Source organism: Ranitomeya variabilis, chromosome 6 (assembly GCF_051348905.1).
Source record: "Ranitomeya variabilis isolate aRanVar5 chromosome 6, aRanVar5.hap1, whole genome shotgun sequence".
Taxonomy (NCBI): Eukaryota; Metazoa; Chordata; class Amphibia; order Anura; family Dendrobatidae; genus Ranitomeya; species Ranitomeya variabilis.
In genome coordinates this window covers 274,838,163-274,852,082 of record NC_135237.1, presented here as the reverse complement: position 1 = coordinate 274,852,082, position 13,920 = coordinate 274,838,163, and the positions used below count along the sequence as shown (strand labels likewise).

Sequence of the window (13,920 nt, the reverse complement as noted above, 5' to 3'; positions counted from 1 at the left end):
GACTACACTTTTCTCATACCCTAAGATCAGACAACAGAGCAGGTGGAGGCGTTGGGCTGCTCCTTTCACCCAAATGTACCTTCCAAGTTATCCCCCAAGTACCCTCACTTGTATTCCCTTCCTTTGAGGTCCATGCTGTCAGACTCTACGTCCCCTTCTCCATGCGAGTGGCGGTGGTGTATCGTCCTCCTGGCCCCTCTCATCAGTTCCTGCATCACTTTGCCACCTGGCTTCCACACTTTCTCTCCTGTGACACCCCCACCCTTATCATGGGTGATTTCAACATCCCCATTGCTTCTCCCCTTTCCCCGTCTGCTTCTCACCTTTTATCTCTAACCTCCTCTTTCGGCCTCTTGCAGCATACTAACTCTCCAACGCATGAAGATGGAAACTCCCTTGACTTGGTCTTCTCCCGACTCTGCTCAGTGGATGATTTCACAAACACCCCTCTCCCGCTCTCTGACCACAACCTTCTTTCAGTCTCTATCAAGAACTGCCATCCCGCTCAGGTCACCCCCACTTTCCACACTTATAGAAACATACAGGCCATTAACACCCAGAAACTTATGAAGAACTTGCATTCCTCATTGGCCCCAATCTCCTCCATCTCATGTCCTGATTCTGCTCTGAAACATTACAATGAAACCCTGCAAAGTGCCCTGGATGAAGCTGCACCTCCTATACATAGAGCAACTCGACACAGACGGCGACAACCGTGGCACACGCTGCAAACACGCTTCCTGCAGCGATGCTCCAGGTGCGCCGAACGTCTGTGGAGAAAATCTAATCTACCCGAAGATTTCATCCATTATAAGTTCATGCTAAAAACATACAACTCTGCCCTTCACCTCTCCAAACAAACCTATTTCAACACCCTCATCACCTCACTGTCCAATAACCCTAAACGTCTCTTCGACACCTTCCAGTCCCTACTCAACCCAAGAGAGCAGGCCCCAACCACAGATCTCCACGCTGACGATCTGGCCAATTACTTCAAAGAAAAAATTGACCACATTCGACAGGAAATCATCTCCCAATCTCTTCATACCAGGCACTGTCCTCCCTCCCCCACTGCATCTAGTTCACTCTCTGACTTTGAACCAGTTACGGAAGAAGAAGTAAGCAGGCTCCTTGCATCTTCTCGCCCGACCACTTGCACCAGTGACCCCATTCCGTCACATCTCCTCCAGTCCCTTTCCCCGGCTGTCACCTCTCGCCTAACAAAAATATTCAACCTTTCCCTCACTTCCGGTATTTTTCCCTCCTCATTTAAGCATGCCATCATACATCCATTACTTAAAAAACCCTCCCCCAACCAAAACTGTGCCGCTAATTATAGACCTGTCTCTAATCTTCCCTTCATCTCTAAACTCCTGGAATGCCTGGTCCACTCCCGTCTTACCCGCTATCTCTCAGATAACTCTCTTCTCGACCCTCTTCAATCTGGCTTCCGCTCTTTACACTCTACTGAAACTGCCCTCACTAAAGTCTCTAATGACCTACTAACAGCTAAATCTAATGGTCACTACTCCATGCTAATTCTATTGGATCTTTCCGCAGCATTCGATACTGTGGATCATCAGCTCCTCCTCACTATGCTCCGCTCCATTGGCATCAAGGATACCGTTCTCTCTTGGTTCTCCTCCTATCTCTCTGACCGATCCTTCACTGTATGTTTTGCTGGTTTCTCCTCCTCTCACCTTCCCCTTACTGTTGGGGTTCCTCAAGGATCAGTCCTAGGCCCCCTCCTCTTCTCTTTGTATACTGCCCCTATTGGACAAACAATCAGTAGATTTGGTTTCCAGTACCATCTCTATGCTGATGACACCCAATTATACACCTCTTCTCCTGCTTTCACTCCGACCTTCTTAGAAAACACCAGTGATTGTCTTACTGCTGTCTCTAACATCATGTCCTCCCTCTATCTGAAACTGAACCTGTCAAAAACTGAACTCCTCGTGTTCTCTCCCTCTACTAACCTACCTTTGCCTGACATTGCCATCTCCGTGTGCGGTTTAATCATTACTCCAAAGCAACATGCCCGCTGCCTTGGGGTCATCCTTGATTCCGAGCTTTCATTCACCCCCACATCCGATCACTGGCTCGCTCTTCTTATCTGCATCTCAAAAACATTTCTAGAATTCGCCCTTTTCTTACTTTCGACTCTGCAAAAACTCTTACTGTTTCTCTTATTCATTCCCGTCTGGACTATTGTAACTCTCTACTAATCGGCCTCCCTCTTACCAAACTCTCCCCGCTCCAATCTGTCCTGAATGCTGCTGCCAGGATCATATTCCTCACCAACCGTTACACCGATGCCTCTACCTTGTGCCAGTCATTACACTGGCTACCCATCCGCTCCAGAATCCAGTACAAAACTACTACCCTCATCCACAAAGCACTCCATGGCTCAGCACCACCCTACATCTCCTCTCTGGTCTCAGTCTACCACCCTACCCGTGCCCTCCGCTCCGCTAATGACCTCAGGTTAGCATCCTCAATAATCAGAACCTCCCACTCCCGTCTCCAAGACTTTACACGTGCTGCGCCGATTCTTTGGAATGCACTACCTAGGTTAATACGATTAATCCCCAATCCCCACAGTTTTAAGCGTGCCCTAAAAACGCATTTGTTCAGACTGGCCTACCGCCTCAACGCATTAATCTAACTATCCCTGTGTGGCCTATTAAAAATAGAAAAAAAAACACATAATCAGGTTCCTTGCATCGTGTTCTCATACACTTTATGCAGTTAATAGCCCTCTGTGTCTGTACTGCTACATACTTAGGCTGTTAACTGGTTCATGCAGCTTTACATGAACACCCGAGCCTTACACTATGGCTGGTCCAAATAACTAAAGCAATTGTTACCATCCACCTCTCGTGTCTCCCCTTTTCCTCATAGTTTGTAAGCTTGCGAGCAGGGCCCTCATTCCTCCTGGTATCTATTTTGAACTGTGATTTCTGTTATGCTGTAATGTCTATTGTCTGTACAAGTCCCCTCTATAAGTTGTAAAGCGCTGCGGAATATGTTGGCGCTATATAAATAAAAATTATTATTATTATTATTATTATTATTATTAATAATAATAATTGCAACAAAATTAAATATCATCATCAACTAAAAAAACATATATTTCCATTATGAAATCTTCATTTTCTTCAGAACATAGGGCTTCTCCTACAGTAACCAGAATAAGTAATATGTAAGTTAGCAAACAATCATATGCAACATAGTGACTTGTTTCCCTGAGAACAAAGGAAATATTGACGGTACTGAGCTTGACAGGTTCATCCACAAAACACCGATCAGAGAAGCACACACATTTGTCAAACTGTTATTGCTATCATTTACTTCCATTATAATTGCCACAATTAGATTTCTTATAGCAAAGAACATCAATCACAGCATCATTTCTACATTTCATTACTAGGCAGATATATGTCTGAATTATTTTTTTCTAAAATTCATTTAGGAAACATAACCACAATCCCTCTTTTTCAGTTTACACTGTGATGTATGCAGTGGCTCTCAATGTCTATAGTTGAAAAAGTAGAAATGGTTATAGTACTATTGTGCATTTGAAATAAGGTTAAAGCCAAGCTCTGGCCAAAGGCCACTTTACGTATTATATTAGGATGTGTCAAAATAACAACTCACAATTACAAAGATTCTGAATTGGACTCTTTTAAAGACGCATAGTCTAAAACTTCATATGTAGGTTATGGAAATCCAAATTTACTGGGTTACATCAAATCCATTATCTAGTGTACATCATTTTAATACATTTAATTGACTTGAGCCAGATTAAGTACTTGCGCCACCAGTGTTAAGTATTATTCTCACCATACAATTAATATACATAATTTACCCTAATATGTCTGATGGTCAATCAAAATATACAGAACATAGTCAATGATGGTATTATTCCACATGGCTTTTCATCTTAGGATTATTTACCGGCTCTTATTCTTCTAATCTTCACCTTGCTGTTGGGGGTCCTAAGGGATCAGTCCATGACACCCTCCTCTTCTCTCTATCCACAACCCCAGCTGGACAAGCTATCAGCAGATTTGGTTTCCAGTACCATCTCTATGCTAAAGACACCCAATTCTACACATCTCCTGACATCACCACCACCCTAATACAAAATACCAAGGATTGTTTGTCTGCTGTCTCTAACATCATGTTCTCCCTCTATCTGAAACTGAATCTCTTTAAAACTGAACTTGTGTTTTCTTCTACTGCTAACCTATAGTTGTGGTCAAAAGTTTACATACCCCGGCAGAATTTTTGCTTTCTTGGCCTTTTTTTCAGAGAATATGAATGATCACACCAAAACGTTTTCTCCACTCATGGTTAGTGTTTGCCTGAAGCCATTTATTGTCAAACTACTGTGTTTTCTCTTTTAAATCATAATGACAACCCAAAACATCCAAATGACCCTGATCAAAAGTTTACATACCCGGTGATTTTGGCCTGATAACATGCACAGAAGTTGACACAAATGGGTTTGAATGGCTACTAAAGGTAACTTCATCACCTGTGACCTGTTTGCTTTTAATCAGTGTGTGCATAAAAGTTGAGTGAGTTTGTGCGATCCAGACAGACTCTTGCATCTTTCATCGAGCTACTGACATTTCTGGATTGTGAGTCATGGGGAAAGCAAAAGAATTGTCAACGGATCTAGAGGAAAAGGTAGTTGAACTGTAAACAGGAAAGGGATACAAAAAGATATCCATGGAATTGATAATGCCAGTCTGCAGCATTCAAACTGTGATTAACAAATGGAAAATCAGGGGCTCTGTAAAAACAAACAAACCAACAAAAATTTCGTCCACAACTGCCAGGAAAATTGTTCGAGATGCAAAAAACCCCCACAAATAGGTGTGGCTGTTTCAAGATGCACAATAAGAAGGCAATAGAAGAAAAATGGGCTGCATGGTCGAGTCGCAAGAAGAAAGCCATTACTGCGCAAATGCCACAAAGTATGTCGCCTACAATACGCAAAACAGCACAGAGACAAGCCTCAAAACTTCTGGAACAAGGTAATTTGGAGTGATGAGACCAAAATTTAACTTTTTGGCCACAACCATAAACGTCACATTTGGAGAGAGGTCAACAAGGCCTATGATGAAAGGAACACCATATCTACTGTAAAGCACGGAGGTAGATCGCTGATATTTTGGGGATGTGTGAGCTACAAAGGCACAGGAAACTTGGTCAAACTTGAAGGAAAGATGAATATAGCATGCTATCAGCAAATACTGGTGGCAAATTTGCACTCGTCAGCCCGGAAGCTGCCCATGGGATGTACTTGGGCGTTCCAACATGACAACGATCCACAACACAAGGCCAAGTTGACCTGTCTTTGGCTACAACAGAACAAAGTAAAGATTCTGGAGTTGTCATCTCAGTCTCTTGACCTCAATATTATTGAGCCACTCTGGGGAGAACTGAAGTGCACAGATCATTCTAGACAGCTCAGAAATTTACAGGAACTGGAGGCTTTTTGCCAAGAAGAGTGGGCTGCTTTATTATCTGAGATAATAAAGAACCTCATCCACAAAAAAACTTCAAGCTGTCATTGATGTTAGAAGGGGCAATACATGGTATTAAGAAATGGGGTATATAAACTTTTAATCAGGGTAATTTGGATGTTTTGGGTTGTCATTATGATTTAAAAAGAGAAACCACAGTAGTTTGACAATAAATTACTTCACCCAGCCACTAACCATGAGTGGAGAAAACGTTTTGGTGTTATCATTCATATTATCTGAAAAAAGGCAGAGAAAGCAAAAATTCTGACGGGGTATATAAACTTTTCAGCACAACTGTACCTATACCAGATATTGCAATTTCCTTGGGTGTTTCATCCACAACTCCCAAGGAGCATGCTTGCTGTTTTGGGGTCATATTTGACACACAACTTTCCTTTTCTCCCTACATGCAGTTACTCACTCATTTCACCTGCATCTTAAAAAAATCTCTAGAATTCAACCTTTTCTCACCTTTCAACCTTTTTGAAACTGCAAAAACTCTTAGACTATTGTCATAGCTGTGGATCATGGACCCACTGTGCCACAATCCTGTCTTACCTAGGAGGGGCACAGCTAATTGGCTACCTGGCATTCGCTGGAGCTTCTGGTTGTGGAGTTAGACTTGACGTCTAGGTAGCCGGCAGGTACCATTCCTAGGCAGTCCTCGGTATTGCAGATGCTGACCCTATGGGTCAGGATTGCAGACACAGACATAGGCTTAGAGTTACTGGCAGGACAGAATTCTGGCACTGTTCAGACAGCACAGATTCTGGGTCACTGGGTTGAATGAACACAGACTCAGAGTCCGGTACCACAGGAGGGGTGTCAGTGTTCAGGTAGATGGGTGTGGCTTCAGGCTCAGTTAATGCTGGAGCAATGTGAGACCCAGGTACCATGGGTGCGGCTTCAGGTACCACGGTCTCAGGCTCAGGTATCACTGCAGTGGTGTCAGGGTTCAGGAACCATGGGTGAAGCTTCAGGTTTCAGGTGCGACAGGTGCGACTTCAAGACTGTGGTCACGCCAAGGCAGCTTAAGGGTTCTGGACTATACAACATTGGATATAGGAAAAGCTTCAGATATATACAACACAGGATACAGGGACTTGGCAATACACTAGTTGCACAACAATACTGATTGGAGAACGTTGCTGAAGCACCTCCATACTGGGAAGCGTGCCTCAAATACTTGATGCCTCCCAGCTTTTGGTTGGGGGCATTTCCAAAGTGCGCTTGCTGGCATTTTAAGAAATAGGGAGCGCACACACTCCAGGCATGCCACTGGGAGACCTGCACCTGGTGTGCAGGCCCTGGGGAAAAGAGGAGGGAAATGGAACAACATAGTGGAGCCAGGATTAGCATTACAACTATTTGTTGCTAAATACCCTACCTAACTAGCCTTCTATAGTTTTAACACCTAGACACAGGTTTTCAAAAAGGCGTTAAAAACTTTGACTTTCATATACTAATTGTTTTGACTAGGCAAAGGGGCGTGGTTTTCCCTAGACAAGTTGACCCTCACAGCATGTTATTATGCCCCTGAGTGTGTTTTCCTCACTTGTGGGCATTCACAGTGTGCCTCTGAAGTAGGAAAGTGTGCACCAAATTTCAGAGGAGGAATGATGTGGGTCAAGAAGGGTGCATGCATGAGTAAGTTTTGCTGAGAGCTGGCGATGATGCCAGCTCTTGCAAATCATGTTATTAAACCCACAGAGGCAAGTGAACATGCTTTAATGGCTGACTAGTCTGGGGAAAGCAACGCCCCATGCACTAGTCAAAGGCCTAGTTAGCATATGAAATGCTAAATTTATAAAGCCTTTTTTAAAACATTGGTCTAGGTGCTAAACATTATAAAGGGATAGTTAGGCAGAGTATTTAGCAACAAATAGTCTAATTCTGGTGGGTTAGAGGGCATGGAGGAACAGTCAGGTTCCCTTTAAGTGAGCAGAGAGAGCTCTCCTGCCTTCTTTAGATATTAGCTATGGAAGAGGCCGGAGGAATGCGTGTATATCAAAGCTGAAATAATATATCAGCTGATGCACATGCATCTAGTTAAGAAGTTGTGAGTAGAATGGAGGGAAGGGACAAAATGATAAGCTTTGGGAGATGTCATTTTCTAACAGTGTAAATGTTGCCGCTCATTCTGTTAGAAAATTATGTCTTCCACAGCTTTCACATTGACCCAGTTGTCCTTCTCTCAACAGAACATCCTGCCTGTGCTTCAGCTGAGATGTTATCTCAGTTTTGATATACACACATTGCTCCTGTCTTTCCTCATAGATACAGTGCCTTGCGAAAGTATTCGGCCCCCTGGAACTTTTCAACCTTTTCCCACATATTATGCTTCAAACACAAAGATACCAAATGTAAATTTTTGAGGCTGGGACGGAGATTTGTCTTCCAACAAGACAATGATCCCAAACATAAAGCAAAATCTACAATGGAATGTTTCACAAATAAACGTATCCAGGTGTTAGAATGGCCAAGTCAAAGTCCAGACCTCAATCCAATCGAGAATCTATGGAAAGAGCTGAAAACTGCTGTTCACAAACGATCTCCATCAAACCTCACTGAGCTCGAGCTGTTTGCCAGGAAGAATGGGCAAGAATTTCAGTCTCTCGATGTACAAAACTGATAGAGACATACCCCAAGCGACTTGCAGCTGTAATCACAGCAAAATGTGGTTCAACAAAGTATTAAAGGGACTCTGCCACCTGAATTTGGAAGGAACAATTTTCAGCCATAGGGGCGGGGTTTTCAGGTGTTTGATTCACCCTTTCCTTACCCGCTGGCTGCATGCTGGCTGCAATATTGGATTGAAGTTCATTCTCTGTCCTCCATAGTACACGCCTGCGTAAGGCAAGATTGCCTTGTGCAGGCGTGTACTATGGAGGACAGAGAATTAACTTCAATCCAATATTGCAGCCAGCATGCAGCCAGCGGGTAAGGAAAAGGTGAATCAAACACCCAAAACCCCCGCCCCTATGGCTGAAAATTGTTCCCTCCAAATTCAGGTGACAGAGTCCCTTTAAGTTAAAGGGGCCGAATAATATTGCACGCCCCACTTTTCAGTTTTTGAATTTCCACAAAAATTTAAAATAACCAATAAATTTTGTTCAACTTCACAATTGTGTTCCACTTGTTGTTGGTTCCTCACCAAAAATTTACATTTGGTATCTTTATGTTTGAAGCATGATATGTGGGAAAAGGTTGAAAAGTTACAGGGGGCCGAATACTTTCGCAAGGCACTGTAATGGCCAGAGAAGGCAGGAAAGCTTTCTCCACCCCCACAACCTATCCTCCTTTGTTGCTACGACTGATTTTGCGTTTGATAATATGAAGGCAGCCATTTAATAAAACACTTCATAATTGCACTCTAGACATGGTAAGCATAAATATATAAAAGTAGTTATCAATTTATTGCCAATAATTGATTTTTTAATTATATTTGTTTTAATTTCCCACAGAAGTCCTTTAAGTCTGTCTAAATCACTTGTAAAATATGGAAGGCTTTACACACTGTTACTCAAAATACATAAAAATTGGAAGAACAATTCAGAAAATCCATATACAACACACACACTGAACATTTGGTGTGATTTTGATGACATACAGTACAATTTATTTACAACCTAAAATCTACAAACCTTTTTTTATCAAAAGTACTAAAAGCTAAAGTTGAGGTTTTGTTGGATATGTTGCATATAAAGAATATTACTAAAAAAGTTTTCTGGTGGATGATTTTTCACATCCAGATGACATTTGTTAAACCAGTAAATTCAATAGATACGAGAAACAAAATTAAAATTTTTTTAATATATATCATTTTAACAATTTTTGACATCTAAGAAGAAGTTGTATTTTTTAATCATAGAAAATATTTTAGTGTAAAGAGGTTTCTGTGGACAAGTTTGTTCCACCTATTGGTTTGAGCTGGTTTAAAATAATAAAAAGCATTTATGACATCTCCACTGCAACCTGTAAAAAAATGACTGGCGTGGTAGCAGATAGCAGGCGCTGCACATGGGGAGAGTCAGTAACAGTTCTTTTTATTAGTTTAACCCAGTGCAAGCAGATGCGTTTAAGAAACTTATTCCTGGAAATCTCTATAAGAATACCTATACAGAAAATTCAAGGATCAAGGTATAATTTTCCCACTCATTCATATGAGAGGCTGAATTGGATAACCTTTAGGCCAAGTGTCCAATATGGCAAGGTTCACAACTCCATTGGAGCCTTGACTGCAGACTCTATTCTACTAATAGAAAATGACAAACTGGTAGATGTATTGATTAAAAATTAATGCAAAATAATACAACTCTACAGGCTTTTCCCCATTCATCAGGCAGGTCATGTTTTGAAGAAAGCTTGGAATGTCTTCCAGTCTATTTAGAATTTCCACATATACTCATTTCATACCCTATAATTTACTGCTATGATAATTTTTTCATGTTAAATTAACTCTTCTAAAAAGATTTTTAAGACAAAAAGTTAACCAGGCTTATTGTGTAGATGGAAGTATATCAGAAATGAAATAATCTTACCATCAATTGCCAGTTTAAGGTCAGTAAGTGTACTCCTAACTCTTGCAATCACACGCTGCATACGATCAATCTCTTGCCTCAAGAATATATTCATTGGTTGAATAGGGCCCATCTTCTGAAGGCGAGCTTTAACCTACAGGACAAAGACGTCAGAGAAGATATGTTAAAAATATAAGAGTACAAAAGAGTACAAAGATATCTGTATTCAAAAGATTTCAAGGTGACGATCTACAGGACAGGGTAGGAAACCATATATTTTGATAATATCTTTTTCTTAAGACTTTTGGAGCAAGAGCCACAAGTTACAAGTTAAAGAGATTATCTCATCAGAAGATATCTCTTCCAAAATGCAGCCACCAGGTCCCACTCCTGGCACCCTTAGCTAACAAAAGACAAAACTGACTGGCACATCTAGACTAGTGTGAATAGGTGCATACCAGGAGGAGCTACCTCCATATACAATATACAAAAAAGTTGCTCTCTATCATGCTAAAGCATGTCAATTTGGAATATGTGAAATTAGAATAGTAATACGGCTTTGGAGGATTAGGACAAAATATGAGACGCTTAGCATAAAATTTGGCCAAATATTATGTGCCCATCAACCATCGTCAAGGTGGTCTCAGCCTGATGGGTCCCTGACCTGTGGTGAATACCTCTCTAAGGCTGATGACTGAATTCCTTGGTGAATGTGGACACCTCTGTCAGAAATGCCTGCATTTATGGGTAAGTAGGGACCTGCTGTAATTAAAATCACCACCTGGTGAAGAGCTACCTCCATATACAAATAATTCATAATTTTATGCTAAGCGTCTAATATTTTTTCCTAATCCTCCAAAGCCGTATTGCTATTCTAATTTCACATATTCCAAATTGACATGCTTTAGCATGATAGAGTAAACTTTTTTTGTATATTGTATATGGAGGTAGTTCCTCCTGGTATGCACCTATTCACACTAGTCTGGATGTGCCAGTCAGTTTTTTTTTTTGTCTTTTGTAATGTTAGCTTACTGACCGAGCACTCTGCCCTTCACCAAGTGGTGATTTTAATTACAGCTTTAGTGTGATAGAGTGCATTTTTTTATATATATAGTATACCCTTAGCTAACAGATCATTTTTGCTGGTGTATCACACAGCCAGTCTTATCTATGAACTGTTCCAATATTTACAGCCACAACTGTTTATCCCTCTCCCAAATGATAGTTCTGCTTCACTTCATTTGTCCTATCTATTGCATTATTTCTGTGCTGTGTTGTGTATAAATATGTGATCCTTCAGATTTTGTTTTAGTCTATGCCTGATGAAGAGACCTGAGTAGTCTCGAAAGCTTGCAATTTCTTACCATCTTTTCAGTTAGCCATTAAAAGGTATCAACCACCAAGGACTCTCAAATGTAAAAATTTTTCACACAGCCAGTCAGGAATTTTCACAACAGAAGGCTTTCCAAATCTATGCACATTCCACAGAAATAGCCATATTTAGATATATCAGGATAGGAGGGATGTGGAAAGAGTGCTCTCAAACTCCAGGACAGATGAGGCCGAAAAAATATTCAATAGAAGTTAATTAAGTTTTATTAAGGATTTCTAACTTGATAAAGCGGCCTGTATGTCCTGTAACGCGCATTTTTTGGAGTTCCTTAATAAAATTTCATCTACTTAATCACTTCCATGGAATGCTTTTGTACCCACATCAGTCCTAGAGTTTGAAGCTATTCGTTTCATGTCCCTTCTAATCTAATCTGGCAGCATCTCCGTCCTATCACCCATCATACCTACACTGATGTTGTGCCCACTTTGCACCCTGAGCCTCTTTCTTTTAATTTCTTGACTCTTATCATATAAAATCTCACCCTATATTGTACCATTTTTTTGCATGCTGTATACCTTGTACGAATTTAGTATTATAACTTCTTGCTCCTACTGATAAGGAGGTAAAGAATTAATGAAGATATATAAAAATGGAGCTGGCATCCTGTACCACACCTATGTTACAGTTAGAGACCTCATAAGTCTCTTGTGCTTTTGTGGACAATGATCTGTTTGTTCTGCTTTCGCTAATTAAGGTTATTGCGCAGCTACAAATAACAGAATCATAAAAGGCAACGACTATTGCTTAAACCAAGAAGGTAATAATTACAGATTTTAGCAATGATCATGAAGATAAGCAATTGTCTAGATAAACCTGCGTAACATCCTTAATAAAGAGAACTACTGCTTTTGACTGCTATTGAAGCTTGAATGAGGTAATTCTCTGCGTACACGTACATCCATTTGATATCAGATTTGGCAGCAGACAATTAAGACGATTGCACACCCCTGGAGTGTGCACCTAACACTACCTGATGAGTTTCTCCCATCTGTACCTGTCCCGTATAACTAATAGCATGTTCTTATTACCTTCATAGATTTATGTCATATAACTCCGTAGCCATATGCAATCAGCCCTGATAGCAGATAGCTCCATTTTACTCAGCTTTGTTTTAAATGTGCCACCCACTCTCTGATGTAGAGAAACAGTATACATACAGTACAGACCAAAAGTTTGGACACATCTTCTCATTTAAAGATTTTTCTGTATTTTCATGACTATGAAAATTGTACATTCACACTGAAGGCATCAAAACTATGAATTAACACATGTGGAATTATATACTTAACAAAAAAGTGTGAAACAACTGAAAATATGTCTTATATTCTAGGTTCTTCGAAGTAGCCACCTTTTGCTTTGATGACTGCTTTGCACACTCTTGGCATTCTCCTCATGAGCTTCAAGAGGTAGTAACCGGGAATGGTTTTCACTTCACAGGTGTGCCCTGTCAGGTTTAATAAGTGGGATTTCATGCCTTATAAATGGTGTTGGGACCATCAGTTGTGTTGTGCAGAATTCTGGTGGATACACAGCTGAATACCTACTTCAGTCCTACTGAATAGACTGTTAGAATATGTATTATGGCTAGAAAAAAGCAGCTAGGTAAAGAAGAACGAGTGGCCATAAATACTTTAAGAAAAGAAGGTCAGTCAGTCCAAAAAATTGGGAAAACTTTGAAAGTGTCCCCAAGTGCAGTTGCAAAAACCATCAAGTGCTACAATGAAACTGGCTCACATGAGGGCCGGCCCTGGAAAGGAAGACCAAGAGTCACCTCTGCTTCTGAGAATAAGTTTATCCGAGTCACCAGCCTCAGAAATCGCAGGTTAACAGCAGCTTAGATTAGAGACGAGGTCAATGCCACACAGAGTTCTAGCAGCAGACACATCTCTACAACAACTGTTAAGAGGAGATTTTGTGAAGCAGGCCTTCATGGTAAAATAGCTGCTAGGAAACAACTGCTAAGGACAGGCAACAAGCAGAAGAGACTTGTTTGGGCTAAAGAACAGAAGGAATGGACATTAGACCAGTGGAAATCTGTGCTTTGGTCTGATGAGTCCAAATTTGAGATCTTTGGTTCCAACCACCGTGTCTTTGTGCAACGCAGAAAAGGTGAACGGATGGACTCTACATGCCTGATTCCCACCGTGAAGCATGGAGGAGGAGGTGTGATGGTGTGGGGATGCTTTGCTGGTGACACTGTTGGGGATTTATTCAAAATTGAAGGCATACTGAACCAGCATGGCTACCACAGCATCTTGCAGCGGCATGCTATTCCATCCGATTTGCGTTTAGTTGGACCATCATTTATTTTTTAACAGGACAATGACCCCAAACACACCTCCAGGCTGTGTAAGGGCTATTTGACCAAGAAGGAGAGTGATAGGGTGCTACTCCAGATGACCTGGCCTCCACTGTCACCAGACCTGAACCCAATCGAGATGGTTTGGGGTGAGCTGGACCGCAGAGT

The 13,920-nt window shown here is 41.2% G+C and overlaps 1 protein-coding gene across 1 annotated transcript in view; it reads right to left on the bottom strand.

Moving 5' to 3' along the window:
- LOC143782325 (dynein axonemal heavy chain 5-like) overlaps positions 1-13,920 on the bottom strand; it is a 610,263-nt gene that overhangs the window by 56,619 nt on the left and 539,724 nt on the right. Inside the window, exon 74 of the mRNA XM_077269680.1 lies at positions 10,082-10,214. Within this exon, the coding sequence (XP_077125795.1) occupies positions 10,082-10,214 (133 nt within the window). The remainder of the gene's footprint in view (positions 1-10,081; positions 10,215-13,920) is intronic.